Raw genomic sequence first — 19,734 nt, forward strand, 5'->3', positions numbered from 1 at the left:
CCACCAAAGTTATGTGTGCATCACATACATTGGCAGGTAATTTCTCCAAAATTCATCTCTAAAGCAAAGCATTTGATAAACGTTTATATTTTGTCTGCGGAAATTCATAGAAGAGAAGTGTCCTTACAGTATCGACCTAGCATTACTTTGAAAAGCAGAAATCAACTTGGAATAGGAACCAATAACATCTGCAAGTGATCTGTGTACCTAAAATTAAAATATTTCCACGTATGGGAAAGAAAAAACCAGATCAAAATAATAAAAATATTTTCTAAAAGATATATAATAAATAGATAAAGAGATCTAAACACGCGGCATAAATGTACAAGAAAATGAATCAAAATAAATCCACAAAGGAGCACGATAAACATACAACACACATCAATCCCTTAAGCTCATTGGAAGGTCTAGTTGACAACATTGTGACCAACTGCATAATCATTGAGAAATCCAAGGTTTGCGCATCTTGAAGGACTACTTCAGAAACCTGAAATGCATCACGCATTCTCAAAGCTTGAAAATAAAAAAGCTACAAACAACATATTCTAATATCAATAACAGATTAGATAACACATATTAGCTCAAGCAATTAGGAAATTATTATGTCAAAATCACCTAGAAGGCAAGATTACTTCACCATAATCATTGGAACCAAAACTAGAATTCTGCCCGTTATGAAATTTTTGAAGGCGATCTTGATTTTATTTACCAATTCTTATTGCCAAATAAATTTATCATAGCCTTTGGAAAGTTATAGGTCCTTGAAATTTAAAATCAGAGAGAGAAGAACCAAAAAGTTTTTGCTATTTCCTTCATTCTATGACCTATCTTGATTGAATCCTTGGGCTCATTAGGAGAAAATCCAATATCTCCTAGTTTTAAGTACTCAATAAATTATAAATTCAAACACAACTGCAGTTCAAACATAGAACTAACCTGTACTATCCATTCTAGAACTGTCTAAGGGCATAATGATACACAAAAAGCTAAAAAATCAAACATAGAAAAGAGTGAAACATAAATTGCAGCACTTAACTAGAAAACAAATTGTGCCTCTCCTTTGTTCCACACACAAAAAGCTAAAAAATCAAATATCTCCAAAGTCCAGGAGTTTGCGGAAGGGTTACTCCTATTCTTGGGAACCATAACTGCTGCCTAGCAAAAGAGTTTTTTGCGAAGCATTGCAGTCAATGGCCAACAATCAACCCACAGTCACAAATAAACTTGGTAACAGACTGTGAGGCCAAGAACCCACCAAAAGGCTCGAATGGCATTAGATCTCTGCCAGTTTAGCATAGCAGTGATTCTTAAATTGTTTACATAGTTTATGTAGTCAAAACTTGATACAATTAAAATATAGAAACAGGAAAATTCTTTCTTGTGCAAACTTATGAATTGGAAAGAGAAAAAAAAAACAGCATAAACAACATAGATATAGTCCAATGATGGACCTAAAAATTGAAAACTATGAAACAGAATCGAGTGGAAGTACCTACAATAGAAAATCGATGTACAAAATCCTAGAACATTACTTACTACATTAAGAGCAAACAACTTTGTTTCCACCTCCTTCCAAGGTGTTGATGCATATGGATAAGCCCAACCACCAAAGCAAACCTGAAATGATTTTGGCATATGATATTAAAAGATATGCACAGAATAGGAGAACAATTCACTCCTATAAACGAGTTTTAACTAGCAAATAAACCTTCAAGGACAAAAATGTGCTTTCAAATTTTTTCTTTACAGAAAAAAAAAGCTTTCGAAGTAGTACATGGTTTATAAAGCATATGATTTTTTTTCCTTTTCACAAAAAGAGGCAGTCAAATGTTTAACTGTAGTTTGGAATTATTTCTTGCACCAGAATTGAATTACAGATTAAAGATTTAATTCTTGCAGTCAATGATGAATTACATATTGTAATAAAACAATAACATCACAGATAGCTTCTTGTTTACTTCTCGAACCATAATAGTTATGCCTTTACGAATACTCTTGACTCTGAAATAAATATAACCATAACTTTTTGTATGTGTCAAATGATCCTGACAAAATCAAGGTTATTGTTGAAACCAAAAGCAAAACCAGAATAGAAGAAACTAATTGAAGAGAGTGTCATCCTATGGAAGAGAGAGTATAATGCATAAAAAAATTCGGCTTAAACAATTCGTTTAGCCTTCCCAATTAAGAGAAAGATTGAGAAAAAGTAAAAAAATTGAACTCCAAAAGAAGCACCTTCTGAATAAATGTAGCAGGCCGTAAAAGCTGACAAATATCTACCAAAACTTCAACAAGATTCATCCTAAAATGCACAAGACCATCGGGCAGGTCAAGTGCCGCACTTTCATCACTTAAAGTAGAGTCATCCACCTGATGAAGAAAAGGTTCAGTATGTCTAAATCCTTACCTCTCAAAATTAAATACAGAGAACTTAAAATTAAAAACACCCCACTTTAGGAAATATAAGTCATGGGTAAGAACATTACTTTTAAGATACAAACATTAAACCTAAAAGCAGATCAAAGCAACAATATCTTCTGATTATCTCCAAAAATCCCAAAAATTGGAACTTTAGCTCATCCATTATGACTGCTCATCAAACATATTGTTCATATCAAATGAAAATTGTAAAATAACATATGAACATCTAATTGTAAACCGATTTATCACACATGCAAAGCTTTATGAAATGAAAAGAAAATATAACAAAATATACAAGCAATTGAAGGGAAAAAGAAGCGGTTGAATATGTTGTTATTGGCTTTTCTTTATGTGTATGTTGAGGGAGACACAACCAGACTAACTAGGTTTTCCTTTAACGATTTCTTGAAAGAAATCTGCTGACTGTAAATCCATTAAACAGTTTGGAACTTGAGCATTGAGGCAGAGGCAGATGCTGGTGATATTTCTGTCGGTTAATTTAAAGTACTACAAACACATGATATTAATACTACTGTTGGATCAGGCACTATCACGTAATATTGAAATTCAATGAGATTAAAAAAAAAATGATACACCATAACATAACAGTGAGATAATTGAGATTATTAAGTAGCTGCACCAAAGTCAAGTCTTTAGGCAAGTATGCTGATGATCCAGGCCTGAAAGTCATAAAGATGCTAAAGGTAGGTTCTAACTGCCTGTGCATGCCTGTCAAGCACAGTATACAACTAGCTAGATGAACCCAGAAACTTAAACCCCAATTTTTAGAGATACATATAAGAAATGAATTACCAAGAAGTTCACAGGAATTTACAATTTATTTGTGTTCTATTTCAAGTATGAATAACTTTGGAGCAAAAAAATAGGAAAAGGATTCACAGTTTTCAACTTTGAGATAAAATAAGGAAAAAGCACCTAATTTCAACAAATAAAAAGTTGCAATGGCCAAGAAATAACCTGTGCACGCAATAAGAGAGCATCGAGTAACGTAGAGAACAGAGTAAAAAATATGTCTTCCACATGTTTCTTACTTTTTTCAAGGCCAAGTAAGTAGCCTGCAAGACCAGACCTGGGGAAGAAAGATGATAAGATGAGCTGAGGTTTGTCATGCTTCACCAAGGATCAAGGCACCATAAACTCAAAAGCACAACAAATAACAGCACTTTGAAGGAATCATTTAATATCTTTAAGTTAAGAAGACCACTATTACCAGTTTTTCCATTGACAGCAAGTGCTAGGTTATAATGTGTCTATAAGCCCTTGTCTAACTATTTATATATGTCCAAGAAGAATCTCAATTATATCTACTTAATTTAATTCTCTCAAACGGCAAAAATTATTACATTCTTTTGGAAGGAACCAATGACCACATATGAAATATATCAGTAGAAAAATGAATTATTGTATTTCTTAGAGTATTAGGTAGCTGTATATACAAGTCCCTAGCAATCATACCCAATCAATTGCAAAGATTACAAATATTACAAAGAGTATATTACTAATATATCATTTATCCTACTTTCTATACAAATACACTCCCCCTCAAACTAGCGAATAAATATGATCCATTCTCAATGATAGTCTGAAATCTAGGATTACTCAATCCCTTAATCAATACATTCGCAAAGTTGCAAAATAGCGAGCATGTATGTTGTGTATATCAATCTGCTATTCGCTTTCTTGAAAAAGTGTTGATCAATTTCAATATATTTCATCCTGTCATATTATATAGAGTTGTGAGCAATGCTAATTGTTAACTTATTATCACAATAAAGTCTCATAGGTCCATCCATAGAATCTTCAGGTCTTCCAAAATTATCTTCAACCAGAAGAGCTCACATATCTCTTAGGTTATAACCCCGAACTCTGACTCGATATCGGATTAGGATACTTCACCCTAATTCTTGCTGCTTCAAGTCAATGGGTTTCCTTTAAGAAAGGTGCAGAATCCAAATGTAGATCTTCCATCAATTAATGAACCTGTATTGTCAGCATTTATATATGCTTTAAAAAGCGACTCATTGTTTCTCCAGAACATAATTCCTTTTCTTGAAGTAGTGGAGTATCCTATAACCAACTTGCAAATGCACTTCTCTGGGCGTGTGCAGAAACTAACTCACTACAGTTACTCTATAGGCAATGTTTGGCCTTGTATGTGACAAGTACATTAACTTCCCCACTAGCCTATGACACATTTCCTTCTTTATCTTGGGGTCTTCCTCATCCAATCCTAAATTGTGATTGGGGTCTATCGCCTTATTGACATATTTACATGCCAGTTTTCCAATTTCCTTCAAGAAATCTAGAATGTATCCTTTCTAAAATATAAATATTCCAGACTTGGAGTAGGCCACTTCTATCGTGCGGAAATATTTTAATTTCTCAAATTTTTAATCTCAAGTTCCTTAGCTAGGTAGTGCTTGAGGATCTTCTTCTTCTCTTTTTATTTCTTGTAACAATTATAACATCTACGTACATCAGTAAGGCTGTAATTTTCCCTACCTCCGAGTGCTTAATGAACAGGGTATAATCTTACTGACTATGTTTGTAACCCATGAATAGCATTACTTTGGCATATATCCCAATGAGATTGTTTCAGTCCATAGAGTACCTTTTTGAGCTTACATACTTTATTTTTCTCTCCTACTGGAAAAATTTCTATATAAATTTACTCTTCAATTCCCCATATTGAAAAACATTCTTTACATCTAACTGTTGCAACTATAGATGAAAGTTAGTAACTAAAGATAGTAGGGCACATACCGTATTCATTTGTGCAAGTGCAAAAGTCTATTGATAATCGATTCCATATGTCTGAGTATATCCTTTAACTACCAATCTTGCCTTGAATTTCTCAATAGTTTCATCATACTTACATTTGATAGCGAACAGGTATCTGCATCCTCTAACTCTTTTCTGTTTACGTAGATCCACCACCTCCCAAGTTTGATTTTTCTCAAGTATCTGTATTTCTACATTATTAACATTTTTCTGTTCCTCACTAGTTAAAGCTTCAAATAAATTTTTTGGAATGAATATTGTGTTCAGGCTCAAGAAATTTTTTGTGAGCTAGGGAACAATTTTAACTGATATAAAATTAGAAATTGAATGGAGTGGATCCTTAGTGCATTGTCTAGTCCATTTTCTAAGTGTATTAGCTAAATTGGTATAAGAAAGACAGTAATTCTCAGAGTTTACCTCACTTCCACCGCTCACTCCGATTTTTGAATCTGTTTTGGAATAGAATTTGAGTTTTCCTTCTTGAATACACTTGGACAAAATATGAGTTTTATATAGGTTGAGGGTCAAGCTTATCTTGTGAAGTTTTGCATTCATTTGTGGATCTTAACTTTCTGGTGAGGTGATGGACTCCGATAATAAAGGCAAAGTGTCTAATGGTAGGGAAGGAATGCCAAAAAAATGAGTCTCCCAAATCTCCCTTATCTTCTAGTATAGTTTCCCCCTAAAGATAAAGTTGGTCAAAGATTGACAAGGTCTTAATAAAGGTCACATCAAAGGACACATAAAGTTTCTTTTTGGTTGGGTGCCAACATTTGTATCCTTCTTGTATGGAGTATCTCACAAAAACATACCTTATTGCGCTAAGGTTGATTTTTCCTCTTTAAAACAAATGTATATGAACATAAGCAATACACCCATAAACACGAGGTATAAACTTATTGATGGCACGTGTACTTCTAAAAAGAAAGTAACTAGAACTTCTATTGTACTTCGGAAGTCTAGTATTCTAGATAGTAACTGACTAAACACGACTTTTCCCCAGTAATGTTTAGGTATATGGTTTCGAAACAAGAAGGCAAATGTAGTGATAAGCAAATGACTATTTTTTAGTTATGCGACTCCATTTTTGTGAAGTATAGATATAGGAAAACTCATGAAAAATTTCTTTTTTATTTGAAAGAAGGCGCTTACGGTCTTGTCAAAGTAGTCTCGGACATTGTTATTTCTAAAACATTTAATTGTGGCCCTAAATTAGATATTAATCATGGTATGAAACTGGGTAATAATATGACTAAGTTCATTTTTAAATTTCAATAGAAAAAGCAAGGTAACCCAATATGTTAGGTATATTAGAGAGACTCCAAAAATCAGTATAAATCAATTGAAAGGGAAAATCATTTATTTTATTACTAACAGTAAAAGTTACACAATGTTGTTTTGTTAGTTCATATACACTGCAGTATAGATTTTCACTATTGCAATCAAAAAACAAAAAAGGAAACATGACCCTACGAGTGGAGAAAGAAGGGTGTCCTAATCTCTTGTGGTACAACCATAACTTATCTAATTTGGTGGTAAATAGAATAATGTTAGGTACATCAAGTATATCCAAGAAGTATAACCCATCCCAAGCCTTAGCATATCCAACATTCTTCCCAAATTTTGATCCTGAAATTCAAGAGAATGAGAAGGCCATGAGATAATTTGGTTACCGATGTAAGATTTGTACACAATTTGGATACATGAAGAACACAACAAATAGTGAGGTATGGATTAAGTTTTATAGATTCAAGTCCTTCTACTATGGGTAATAAACCATCAGGTTTTTTTTAAAATAAAAGATGAAAGTGTTATTATTCACAAAAAGTACTAAGGGAGTACCACCCAGTTACATAGTAGTTACATATCTAATATGTCATGACCCAATAAAGTGGATGCAAAAGTATGAAACCATCTATTCTTTATGTTTACAAAGTTGTTTCTATTTCCTCAAAAGGTCTAGCATTCATTTCCTTCCATACAACCCAAAAAATGGTAAGTGGAATAAAAAATAAATGTTTTTTTCTTTTTACAAATACTTGCTCAAGCCTATAATTCCTTACTTACATTACCCGCCATAACCCATCTAATTCCCATCAACCTGAACACCAACATCCATAAGCTATGAGTAATCGGGCAAAATAATAAGATGTGATCACATGTCTCCTCATCAGCCTTGCATAAGAAACATCGATTAACAATGATGTTGTTCCGCTTCTTTAACATGTCGATAGTCAAAAAACTTCCTCGAGACTTCCCAAGCAAAACAAGTCATCCTAGGGGGGGCTGCAACTTTCCAGATTTGTCTAAATGGGACTGCCATATTGTTCCCATTGTCCTCCTTGGTTATAAAATTGTAATAAGACTTCACCAAAAATCCATTCTTCTCATCTAACTTCCATATCCTCCTATCCTTCTGATTATCCATGTTAATTTCTGCCAGCATATTGAGTAAATTACAAAATTCATCAATTTCCCAGTCCTGCAAGTTCCTTCAAACCTGTACACTCCACCCCCTTCCCCCATCAACATTCTCATACACTTCATCCACTGTAATGTCCCTCTCACTAGCAATATTGCAGATTAGGGAATCTGTTTTTCATTTTGAAAGTCTCCGCCCATTCATCCTGCCAGAACCTCACTCTTTCTCCATTCCCCACCTTCCATCCCATGCAATCCCGAAAACTACTGCCTTCCCCACTGATTTTCTTCCATAAACTCATCCCATGCGGTTTGTATTTCCCTCTTCTCTCACCATCCCGCTCCAAATCCCCCCAATCTCGCCTCCACCACCTTCCTCCAAAGTTTGTCATTCTCATTACAATACCTCCAAAGCCATTTCTCATGACGTGCAACATTCAAACCCACAATGGATCTAAGTCCAAGCCCGCCCCAACCCATAGGTTTCTTCACCTCCTCCCACCTTACCAAATGATATTTTCTACAACCATCATCATCACCTCAAAGGAATCAGCATTGGATCCTTTCAAGCTTTGAAGCAATGCTAACCGAAATAGTTAATATAGGAAGATGGTAAATTAGGAGGTTAGCTAACGTACTCTTGATTAAGGCAAGTTTTCTCCTTTTAGATAAAAAACTCCTCTTCCAACCCACAAGCCTCCTCACAAACAACTCCACAATCGGATCCCAAGTCCTAACATCTTTAAATTTTTCCCCAAAGGGAATCCCAAGATATTTGATGGGCAACGAAGTGATTTTACAGCCCAGCACCCTAGCCATCTCCAACTCATCCCTCCTATTCCCCATCCTAACCATTTCCGTCTTTCTTATATTAATTCTCAGCCCGGACACCAATTGAAAACAAATTAAAATACATCTCAAATAAAGAAAAAGGGATAAGTCCAATTCACAAAAGATTAGTGCATCGTGGCAAAAAATAAATGAGAAACCTTCACCCTAGAATCGCCATCCCCTACCGGTATGCCTCTCACCAGATCAAGCACTCCAGCTCTCTCCATCAGCCTGCTAAAGGCTTCCATAATAGTAAGAAAAAGAAGGGGAGACAGTGAGTCCCCTTGGTGAAGGCACCTCGACGCCCTAAAGAAAGACGAATGACCACCGTTAACCATCACAGCAAAAGAGGTCGTAGATATACAATTCTTTATCAATTTCCTCCATTTACACCCAAAACTCATCCTCTCAAGCATATAAATAACAAAATCCCAACAAACATGATCATAAGTCTTCTCCATATCAATTTTACAAATGATACCTTCTTTTTTCTGCCTCATCATATCATCAACTACCTCATTAGCCACCATAACAGCATCAAGGATTTGTCTTCCTTCCACAAATACATTTTGCTTCTCCCCAATAACCTCACCCAAAACCTTGAACATTCTTTTAGGCAGAACTTTAGATATCAGTTTATAAATACTACCCACTAGGCTAGTCGGTTTGAAATCTTTTATATTACAAGCTCCAGCAATTTTTGAGATAATAACCAAGAAATTTGTGTTAATAAATTTGACAAAAGTCCCAGTTCTATGAAAATCATGAAAAACAGTCATGATATCATCTTTAATGACAGCCAAAAATCCTGAAAAAATTTCATATAGAATCCGTACGGTCCCGGGGCTTTGTTACCATTGCATTGTCTCAAACAGTCCTAAATTTCCTCCTCTGTAAACGGCACCTCCAGTCCCTCCTTGCTGTCAGCCAATAGTTGCTTAAAAAGAAGCTCATCGAATCTCGGTCTCCTCTCCTCCTCTTCTATATAAAGCTTAGTAAAGTAATCCTTAGTTTTCTCCCTCAAGGCAGCATTACCCCTAATAGTATCCCCACCAAACTCCAGCTCCTCAACATAGTTGTTCTTCCTCCTAAAGTTTGCCAAACTATGAAAATATTTTGTATTTCTATCACCCTCGTTAATCCACCTCTCTCTAGCCTCTCGGCTACAAGAAGTTGCCTCCAAATTCATCTTGGCGGCAATATCCAATTTTAATTCCCATCTCCTCTCCCTACCCCCTTCCCCCAACAGCCCATCCATCTCCAAATGGTCCAACTCGCCCAGCTCCTCTAAATTGTCATTGAGTATTCTGTTGGATCTGCCCTCCTCTCTCCTTAGCCCAATTTTTAATTTCTACCTTCAACCTCTTCAATTTGGAAGCAAGCATGAAGCTGGTCGTACCTCTTTCATTTTCCCATCTCCACACATCCTCCACCAGCTTCCTGAAACCCTCCAATTTCAGTCATTTGTTATCCAACCTAAACGGTCCCGGGCCTCATATGATACCATCTGGGATAATGCAAATAGGAAAGTGGTCAGAAATAGCTCTTTGTAAAACCTTTTGGCTTAACCATGCAAGCTGCGTAAGCAAACCATTAGCAATCAAAAACCGGTCGATTCTTGACCAAGAGAGCTTATCCGAACTGCTAGACCACGTCCACTTTCCCTCCATCAACGGGATATCCACCAACTCAAGCTTATCCACCCAATCTCCAAACTCCTCAACTTCCCTTTGATTAACATTCTCCCCAGATCTCTCACCCCTATTTAATATCATGTTAAAATCTCCACTAATCACCCAATGGTCACCCCACTTCACTTTGCAATTCATGAGCTCATCCCATAAATAGTTTCTCTCCTCCCTGGAACCTCTACAATATATTCCAGAAAAAGCCCAATCATTCCTCCTGCCACTCCATTCGAAAAGGCACGAAATGGAGACCCTACCCCTCACAACCTCTTTGCATTTCATTTTATCACTATCCCACATCAATAGAATGCCCCCAGCTATCCCCACTGCCGGAAGATGAACCCAACAATTCTGTCTTCCTTCCAAAGGCTGTTAATCACTTGTTGATTGACCTCCTCCATCTTAGTTTCTTGCAGGCACAAAACATCAGACTTCCATCTTCTAATACACCCTTTGATAACCCCTTTTTTTTCCTATCATTCAAACCCCTCACATTCCAAGAAATTGTTTTTCCTATCATGGAGACAATATCAACAAGCAAACCCCTTCCTCCTTCCCGCATTTCTTCTTTCTTTCATAATTGACAGATTATTGCAATCTTTTTAATTCACGGCTTCCTCCCTCCCCCTGCTTCTTTTTGCTTTTCTTCGTTGTTTTCCTCTCCTTTCCTTCCTCCATAAATCTGGTTTCGATTTTCTCAAGCAGGTAGAGTATTCTGTTTTCCAAATCATGAAAAGACACACCACACATTTTACTAACTTTTAAGAAATTCCTTTGGACCCAGTTAGAATAATGCTTCTCCAAGCTTCCCTCTTCTATTTGATCCATCGATGCATGAAACCACTAATTCTCGCAGGTGATGGGTGTCACGTTCAAGCCTTCTTCACATTCCTTGTCCCAGACCATTATCTCTTCTTGTCTCGGCTAGAATATCATTATCTAGTTCTCATTCAGCGTCATAACGAGCACCCACTGAAGAATCAACGAACTCTACTTTTTCCCTCCCCTTCGCGACCACCTCCCCCTTCACCCTTCTGCTTTTCGACATTTCTGCCTCTACACCCTAGAAAACCCTCACTATTTCCTCCTCTTTCTTTTCTGAGCCCTCGGGAGCCGAATGATGGCTCTCGGGAACCCCTAATTTTTGGAGAACCGAGTTTCACCCGCTTCGGTCTCCAAACTTTGACTCGTTTCCTGCCCGAACACCTACTAGGCCTAGGTTGATCAACCCACTTCCCTTTCTCAGGCCATAGAAAGTTTCCTTCTCGGTCCATTTTTTACTCTTTCACAATACAATTCCTGCTCAAACTCCCTCATGTGCCCCCCTTTCTTTCTAATTTCAAATTTTGAATCGACCCAACCCACCACATTCTAATCTGACAGACTCTCCTGCCCCACCCTAATAGAATCAGTCGCCGGATTCAACAAAGTCTCAGCGAATGTTTTTCCGAACCATTTCCCCTCTTGAAGGCCTAATTCCAAGCAACACCTCGGGCATTTGAACATAAAACTTGCCTGATCCTTCTTACTCTCTAGGATCGGTCCACTTTTTGCTCCTCTCTTCGTAACCTAGTCAGGGGGGATTAACTTCACTCTCACCACCTCATGGATTGCTTCCATCATCAACCACCACCCCTCAGCTATGCTCCCCTCTGAAATGAAGTTCCTATTGATTCTCCCCTTGGATCCTTCAATGTCCTCCGACAATACCAGAAACTTCCCTCTTTTGTTACCACTCAATACCATCCAAAGGTTTCCCCAACTGCGTCTTCTACTCCTCCCCCACGCCCCCTCCTCCTTCTTCCATTTGAACTCTCTAAAACACTGAATGAGCCATTCAATATCACCCTTCTGGAAGAAAATTGATTTCTGAAAGCCCCTCCTGTTTTCATAAATCATAACTCCGCTACCCTCTCCAACCACATCAAAAGACTTTTGTTCAACCACTAAAAAACGCCTCAAGCCCACCACCATAGTAATCAGAAACGATCGTTGCCGTCTGGCAACAGTCCACGAAGAAACACCCGCTACACTCTATCTGGCGAGTGAAGAGCAAGATAGCGTCAACATACTTAGGTAGAGATTAGGGTAGAGAGAGAGAGAAAGAGACAAAAGAATTCTTAATTCGTCATCTTTTTTTTCTTTTCTTGAATAAATTATAGAGCTCAATCTTATGAGTAGTGATTATCAGTAATAGCAATCTTCCTATTGATGAGATATGGAGCATAAGTGTCAAACAATTTAGGAGAGTTTGTCATATGGTTAGTAGCTCTAGGGTCCACTATCCATGATAATGAAAAGAATTTATCTAAGACATTTAAATCATGAGAAATAGGTAACATAACTGAGTGTGCTATGAAACATGTACCTTTAGGTTTTTCAAGTTGCTCAAGTTGGATTCACGGTCACTCAATTTCTGCTTTGAAATCACAAGTCTTTGTGTCTTTTCCTCTTGAGCTACATGTGTGTGTCCTTGGTTTTTCCTGTATCCCCAATCCTTGCTTGAGGTAATCGGCCTCCTATGGAGCTTCGGTATTTTTTCTTGGTGTGTTTTGGTTTCTTGCAAAAGATACACCAAAGTTTTTCCCTGTTCTCCCTGTCAGCAATGGAGGTCTCACTGTATTTGGTCTCTTCCCTAATTGTCAAGGTTTGGAACCTTTACTTACCATGGTAGAGCCTTCAGTTGTGCAAGATTCAAGCATAACTCTTCTTCTACTTTCTTCTATACTGATAAAGGATATTACTTCATTGAAAGACACCATCTCTTCTTTCCTCAGAATCTAGACTCTTACCTAATCATATTCCTTACTAAGCCCTCTCATAAATTGGTAAGTACTATCATTTTCAATATATTTCCTAAGAATGCCTACGTCTTTGTTGCTTTCCATAGTGATACTACAGTACTAGTAGAGCTCTTGCTATATGGAGTTCAAATAGTTTGGATACTCTATGACTGTCTTGTTATCTTGTTTAATTGCCTAGATTTTGATTGTCAAATCATAAATCTGCACTGCATCTTTCCCTTTGAAATAGATCTCATGGATTGAAATCAAATATCTTATATCATTGGTAGAGACATAACTGGCTTACTGATCTTTTAGGGTCCTAGAGCTCCAAAGAAAGACATAGTTATAGAATTTTCCTCATCCCAAGCATCAAAAGTAGGATCTCCTGGCTTTGGTCTAGTACCCAGAAGATGGTTTAACTTTGTTCAACCCTTGAGAGTGGTTCAAATTAACTGTGACCAACTCAGATAATCCTTACCATTTAAGTGATAGGCAATCTAAATTTTGGTTGAAATTCGCCATTATTTTGTGCTGAGTTTCCCATTGGGAATGTTGGTGCCTTTAGATTGAGACGTAACATCCAACATTTTTCAAGAAATTTTAGCTTCACCGCTTATCGGATCGGACTGGTGGTGACTAGCTGGACAGATTCAAGCGCGGCTGGAGGGGCAGCGGCTGGCATGGCAGAGGGCAGGCATTCAACTGGGTGGTGCAACGGCCAGGAGCAGTGACAAAGAGAATTGGACAGCATAAGACAGATTGTGGATGCACGGCTGGACAAAAATGCCTGTACTAGAGCCGCAGCTGGAGGATTCTAACGCCAAAAATGAAGGGCAGTTTTGCTACCGCTGGTGGCCAGCAGCTGTTGCCGGCAGTTGGTCTAGGGTGGCCAGCTATGAAGGTTAGCCTTACCTCTTTAGGGTTTTCTCTTCTATTTATGCAATGAAGGTCGAATAGAGCTTGTAAAGGAGTTTATGGTTTGTTTTTAACCTATACTGTATTTTTTATCACTAATATACCATCTACCCTACTTTCCATACAATTCCCAACAATATACAATTTCTAAATTGAAGATTTCACGTTGCAAAACAGCACTAGAAAAGACCTGATATATGCTAATAGCCTAAGTACTGCAATGGAACACTGTCCAATGTATCTTTGGCTCACTGACCAAATGGGAGCACAAAACTGAAGCCCTGATGCTCAGCAGCAACTAGCATGTTGAAAATGTGAATTTCATTTTGTTAGTTGGTAAACTGACTGATAAATGATCTTCCTCTTCTTTTAATAATATGAATACATAAATAGTCTTTCTTCCATGGGGACATGAGGCTTAAAGAAGATAGTTTGTAACATCCCACAATCAAAGTAGAATGGGAAGATCTTGATACGTATTTTTTTTAATGCTCCAATTACCCAAAAACTAGTGAACCATCCCTAGTTCCAAGAGGTATCAACCCAGTTGACATGCAAACAGATGTTATAAGTAATAATCAGATAATACATCATGCATGCACGTCATCTATCCACAAAACCCTCTTACTAAATGCAAACATATTTCAGCAAAAAACATAAAATGCAACAGATTCCATTTATGAGGCCCAATTTAACTCCTACGAGTTCACAAAGCAAAATGAACCCAACAAAAAAGTACCAAAATTGCAAAGTTGAGTCTGCAATCTCCCAGTCTTCACTTGGAAATGTTATACAGCTGCCACCATAACTAAGAAGTTAGACATCAAGAAATATGAACTTAAAAGAAAAAGTTTCTGGATAAAAATGCAGGGTAAGAGAATTCAATCTAATGATAATTGGTTATATTCTCATTGATTACATAAAGCTGTTAACATTTTCCTTGAAACTAATTGTCCATGATAATTTTGGACAGAAATTGTAGCAACTCACTAGCACGTACTTTTGCTATAAAGAAGAGAACTATGAACCATAAGCACACTGAGTAAATAAAGAGAAAATTCCAAGGGAAATAAGGACTGCTCTTCCAAACATCTGACTATTAATTCCTCAACACCGTGTGACTTTATACAACCTAAAATAAAATCTTCTTCTCCAAATTAGCATCCTTAAGGAAAACAGAAACAAATATCAGCGAATAGATAAAGTACCAAAACATCACCTCAAGAGTGCATTTGTCAGTGCAAGAGCCTCCGCACTCGCTTCAACAATCAGGGATGGTGCCTAGTGTACACATGGAAATGGCAAGGTTAAGATGAAAAGAGTTTCAGAAATACATCATATCAGTGTCGTAAGCATCTACCAGACATTCACTGAAATAAAACTAACACGGAATTGTCAAAATGAATGCTAATAGATAAGAATTATCACCAACATATGATGCAAATAAACAAAAGAGCATAACCCTGTCTAAGTACGTACAGCCTGCCCAAGTTCTGACATCAGACATGAAACACCAGCAATTACTTTTTCTTCTCCATTTGCAAGAGCTGGCAATAGGAGTGCTTCTTTAAGGAAATGTACTCGGCATAATAAAACCTGAGGTAGCCCCTACAAGAGCAGACCAAACCAAATGTATAAAAAAACAACTATAAACATCCCAATCAAGGTAGAGTACGATCTTTAACATACCTCATGTCTGCTCACAAGTTCAACAAGAACTTCAATGGCCAGGTCAAATGAAGAAGAAACCTAAAAAGCCACAACAAATATAAGCTATCTGCATAGACACAGCAATTCTTAAATATATATAGGTATATATAGACACAGTTTTGAAAGAAAGAGATCCAAAGATTCTTGGTTAAAGCTGTAAGTTTTCGGGGTAAAGGGCCAACTGCTGTATTCAAGCGAGGATTTCAACACCTCATAGACGTTTTGTAAGTATTTCGTATATGAGTTGCACCCAGTTGATGACTTATTAATACATTTTTACTTCTCAAATATATAAATATATATGGAATTTACCTGCAAAGAATTGAATATGAAATTAAGAAGTGGATGTGCAGGAAGTGAGCCTTGAGGAATCTCTGAGAAACACCCAGCCCGGACCTGAATTTAGGAGTGTTATCATAATGTGAAAAGGCCCCTAAGCCAACCCATTATTCATGAACAAATGCTTAAGCACATCCAATGCTTGATTGGGCACAAGAACAGGAAAAGTGGATTTACAGTTCAATTGGACAAAAAAACGGCCTTTTTGTCATTTGCCAATAACATAACATTGGGAGAACAGTTTAATAGTATCTTACCCAACTCAATAAGCATCGCAAAATCTTTCTGTTCCTTTCATGTAATTGAGCACTGCTATCAACCTGTTTCTCAGACTGCTGCAGTAGGAACTCCAGAACAATTGGAGTCTGCAGAAGTAGCTGCTTTCAGCATGCATAAATACAACATAAGAAGTAAGACAGAGCACAGCTAAGACATGAAATAAAAAGCCAAAATATAGGATAACAGATACAAATATGCCTACTAAAGTTAAAAGAAAAGGAAATCCTTAACCTCCTGTCCATACTGATTTCTTAGAACAGAACTTATTCTGGAATCACTAGCTTGTGTGTCAACAACTTCTTCTGGCAAGACAGTTAGCATTTCCATCACTGCAATATTGCCATGATCCTGATTTTGCAGGTTCCAGAGACTGTAAAAAAGCTTCTCAATAGGTTTTCCATGCTCAACTGCGCGAAGCATGAGCGCGGAGAGAGCAAGACATATTTGGGTTAAAAGCTGCCAATAAACTAAGTCAGTAAGACAACAACGAAAACAAGATTTAGAGGAGATGGGCATAGAGAGAGAAGAGGAAAGGTAACAGATGAAATACATAGCCAAAATAAGTAAATCCAAACAAATGATTCTCAGTCCTTACAAGAACGGAGGACCAACAGAGTCCTACTGACACACCTGGGGAGGGCCTGAGCTGAATCTTTTTGCAGCCAAAAGCAAAGCATTTAACAGAGCATCTTTAACTCCAGATGGCAAATAACATCCTTCATTTTGGATCTGGAACAGTATATTAAAGAATGTGTTTACCTAGCGGTATATCTTAACTAAATGATCAAGGATGAAGATTGAAAGATAACCAGTGTCCTCCTTTCCATGAAATAGAAAATTAAAGAAAATAATTAATTATCACACTAAACCAACTTGAAGCCTTGAAGATTAGATTCTCTTGCAACCATACGGAAGACGGAAAGGGTGGAAACAGTATTGAAATTTATACCACCAAAACCCGGTAATTTCTCCAAAAAGTAAGGCAAGATATGAAGCAGGCGAACACATATAATTGGAAAAACAATGCGTCTGTAAGGGAAAAAGCGAAAGGACCTTGCGTTTGAGAATCTGGGCAGCAAAGAATTCCACCTCGAAATCGGAGGCAAGGAACTGATGATCGGAAGTGAGTATAGAAATAGCCACATCCCAAGCAGCATCTGTCTGCTGAAACTGAACCAGCCATTGATTCGCGGCCACACGGTTGCAAGATTCCTTGTCGTGATTCAGCACATGAACAGCCTGCGCGACCTTGATTTGCAAGTCCATTCCTCTGTTTCTTCTACAAATACAAACACAATCATCGAAAGCGAATTACCATAGAACGACGCCTGTACATCTCCCGATCCATTTCTTTCTTCTCGCGTCTTTCAACGCATCAGACGGTTATCTGCAGCCCACATGTCGGAATCCCCAATTTATAAACTTCTTCTCCCCTTTATCAAACATTTCAATTTTTCTTAAATTTTAATTTTAATTAAAATAATTAAGTTCTTATTACAAATTATAATTTTATTAAAATTTTAATTAATTATATATATTTAATTTAACATAATTTTTATTAAAAAATCAATTGAAATTTTTAATTAATTTTAGTTGGTGTAACTTCTAATTAGAATGAGAACTTTGATTAAACTTATCTTAATATAATTTTAAATTAAAACAAGTAATACAACTTTGTAATCTGAATAAATTTTTTTTAAATATCATAAACAAGATAAATAAACTATTATTATTTATAAAGTTGATTGAGTGTCTACTCTCCAAGAATGCACTCAATCAAATTTCATAGTCTAATCATAAATAATTTTTTTTTAATAAAAAATTTAAAATGAAATCAACTATTATTTTTAAAAACTAATTTAGTATCTACTGTCCAAAAACCCACTCTATAAAATTTTACGAAAATAAAAATTTGAAATATACCACAAGAAGACAGGCAGGCACTAAATAAAGCATACTTATAGGTTTATTTGAAGAGTATGAAACATAAGCAAAGAATTACTGGAATATAAGCATCTAAACTCCTCCTTGGGTTCGCTCATCACTGCACGGAAAACATCTCCGGTGAAAATCATGTCAAACATTCCCTTTGTCATCAATTATTGGAATGTGCCTGATGCGATTACCTGTAGAGCAACCATGGTTTGAAGATTTGAAAGTATTCATATACCACTAGAATACGACCAACACTTATTATCACTACTACAAGTAGCAGCTTGACACGGATTTGGATGAACATTAATAATATGAAGAGACGAAAAATATGCAGCCACCTACTTAAATCATAATGTCCCCAAAATTTGGTGGACTTGGATTATCTTCCCCGCACTATAATTTTCTTAAGATTATCCTTTTTTTTTTCTAACAGAAGAAGAAACACATTTAAAATGGAGAAAAAAGAATTACAACAAAGGAGAAGAAGATACATGTACAAAGAAAAGAAGTGTAAGGCCCAGCATACTCCCCATGAAAAGGTAATATCATCAACAAAAAAAAAAAAAAAAAAAAAAAAAAGTTGCCAGCCCATTCCCCCAGCTTCCCCATTTGCAATTGCAACATATAACACGTGGGAATAAACTGATAAGCAAAACCTAGTGGTGGATTGCAAATTCTGGACAAGAGTTGGCAAGTATATCGCATGGATACATTTTCTTTTTTATCAAGAAGCTCCAAAGTGATAAGTAATTTTTTTAAAAAACAAATATTCATAACCATCTATTTGTTGGGTCTTCATTAAAAAATAATTAATTGTGAAAATTAAAATAATAATAATGATTAGTAAAAAAAATAACCGTAAAAATAATAAATATAAAATTTTACTTAAAAAGTTTTTTAATATAAAAAAAAAATTACTAGACAAATTCTGAATCAAATCAAATCACTGTATGTGTAAACAGGCCCTTTTATGGAAATCGAGTCGAACACATGCAACCTATTTCACGTGGGCTTGTTAACAAACTCAATTCTTCAAGAAATCTTTTTATCCAAAACATTTCTTTATCTGCTTTGGTCAAAGTTATGTACTATGTCTTAGTTGTGAATATAGTAACACACTTTTACAATTTAGATTGTCATTGTAACAGTCTGAAACTTGAAAGAAAATAAATTATAAATTGAATGCAGAAGCAAAATAATAAAGTTAAGGTTTACATTCCTTATACAATAATTTAAAATACCCAATAGAGTTACGGAAATGACTTTTTTAAAAGAACAACGAAAAATTAAAGAAATAAATGGAAAGTAAACAATTGAACATCTTATTCGCAACCCTCTTGTGGATCGGGATCTGCATATTGGTCATCTTGATCTGAAATAGTTAATAAAAGAGTGAACTACACTAGGCTAGTAAGAATGTCACACTACTCACTGATACAGAAAAGAAGGTTGGTAAAAATCATGAAAATAACTAATGGAGCTCTTAATTTAAATAAATTCATTTATCATAAATAAAATCATTTAATGTATATTTACTGTAGCGAGATTTTTAAAACTGACATATAGAAGCAATAACACAAACAATATTATAATCTCATATTCAATTA

At 36.2% G+C, this 19,734-nt stretch overlaps 1 protein-coding gene across 6 annotated transcripts in view; it reads right to left on the reverse strand.

The window, feature by feature from the left end:
• The window catches only part of LOC110812991 (ARM repeat superfamily protein), a 34,849-nt gene extending 17,258 nt beyond the window's left edge, over nucleotides 1–17,591 (reverse strand). For 4 of the 6 annotated variants that reach the window (XR_015817988.1, XR_015817986.1, XM_088216405.1 and 1 more), the window contains exons 1-14: nucleotides 17,246–17,590; nucleotides 16,823–16,921; nucleotides 16,424–16,648; nucleotides 16,171–16,290; nucleotides 15,887–15,970; nucleotides 15,554–15,613; nucleotides 15,344–15,472; nucleotides 15,084–15,145; nucleotides 14,604–14,660; nucleotides 3,400–3,511; nucleotides 2,236–2,370; nucleotides 1,537–1,617; nucleotides 374–487; nucleotides 128–207 (exon numbers count right to left, since the gene is read on the reverse strand). Coding sequence is in view for 3 of the 6 variants with exons in the window: in XM_088216405.1 (XP_088072531.1) it covers nucleotides 128–207; nucleotides 374–487; nucleotides 1,537–1,617; nucleotides 2,236–2,370; nucleotides 3,400–3,511; nucleotides 14,604–14,660; nucleotides 15,084–15,145; nucleotides 15,344–15,472; nucleotides 15,554–15,613; nucleotides 15,887–15,970; nucleotides 16,171–16,290; nucleotides 16,424–16,648; nucleotides 16,823–16,921; nucleotides 17,246–17,458 (1,571 nt within the window). In the remaining 3 variants the exon portion in view is untranslated. Of the gene's footprint in view, nucleotides 1–127; nucleotides 208–373; nucleotides 488–1,536; nucleotides 1,618–2,235; nucleotides 2,371–3,399; nucleotides 3,512–14,603; nucleotides 14,661–15,083; nucleotides 15,146–15,343; nucleotides 15,473–15,553; nucleotides 15,614–15,886; nucleotides 15,971–16,170; nucleotides 16,291–16,423; nucleotides 16,649–16,822; nucleotides 16,922–17,245 lie in introns of all 6 variants that reach the window. The other 2 variants (XR_015817995.1, XM_088216406.1) reach the window with 2 other exon arrangements.
• Nucleotides 17,592–19,734: the final 2,143 nt, after the last annotated feature.

The sequence above is a fragment of the Carica papaya genome, chromosome 1 (assembly GCF_054855325.1).
Source record: "Carica papaya isolate Zhongbai chromosome 1, ASM5485532v1, whole genome shotgun sequence".
In the NCBI taxonomy this organism is placed as follows: domain Eukaryota; kingdom Viridiplantae; phylum Streptophyta; class Magnoliopsida; order Brassicales; family Caricaceae; genus Carica; species Carica papaya.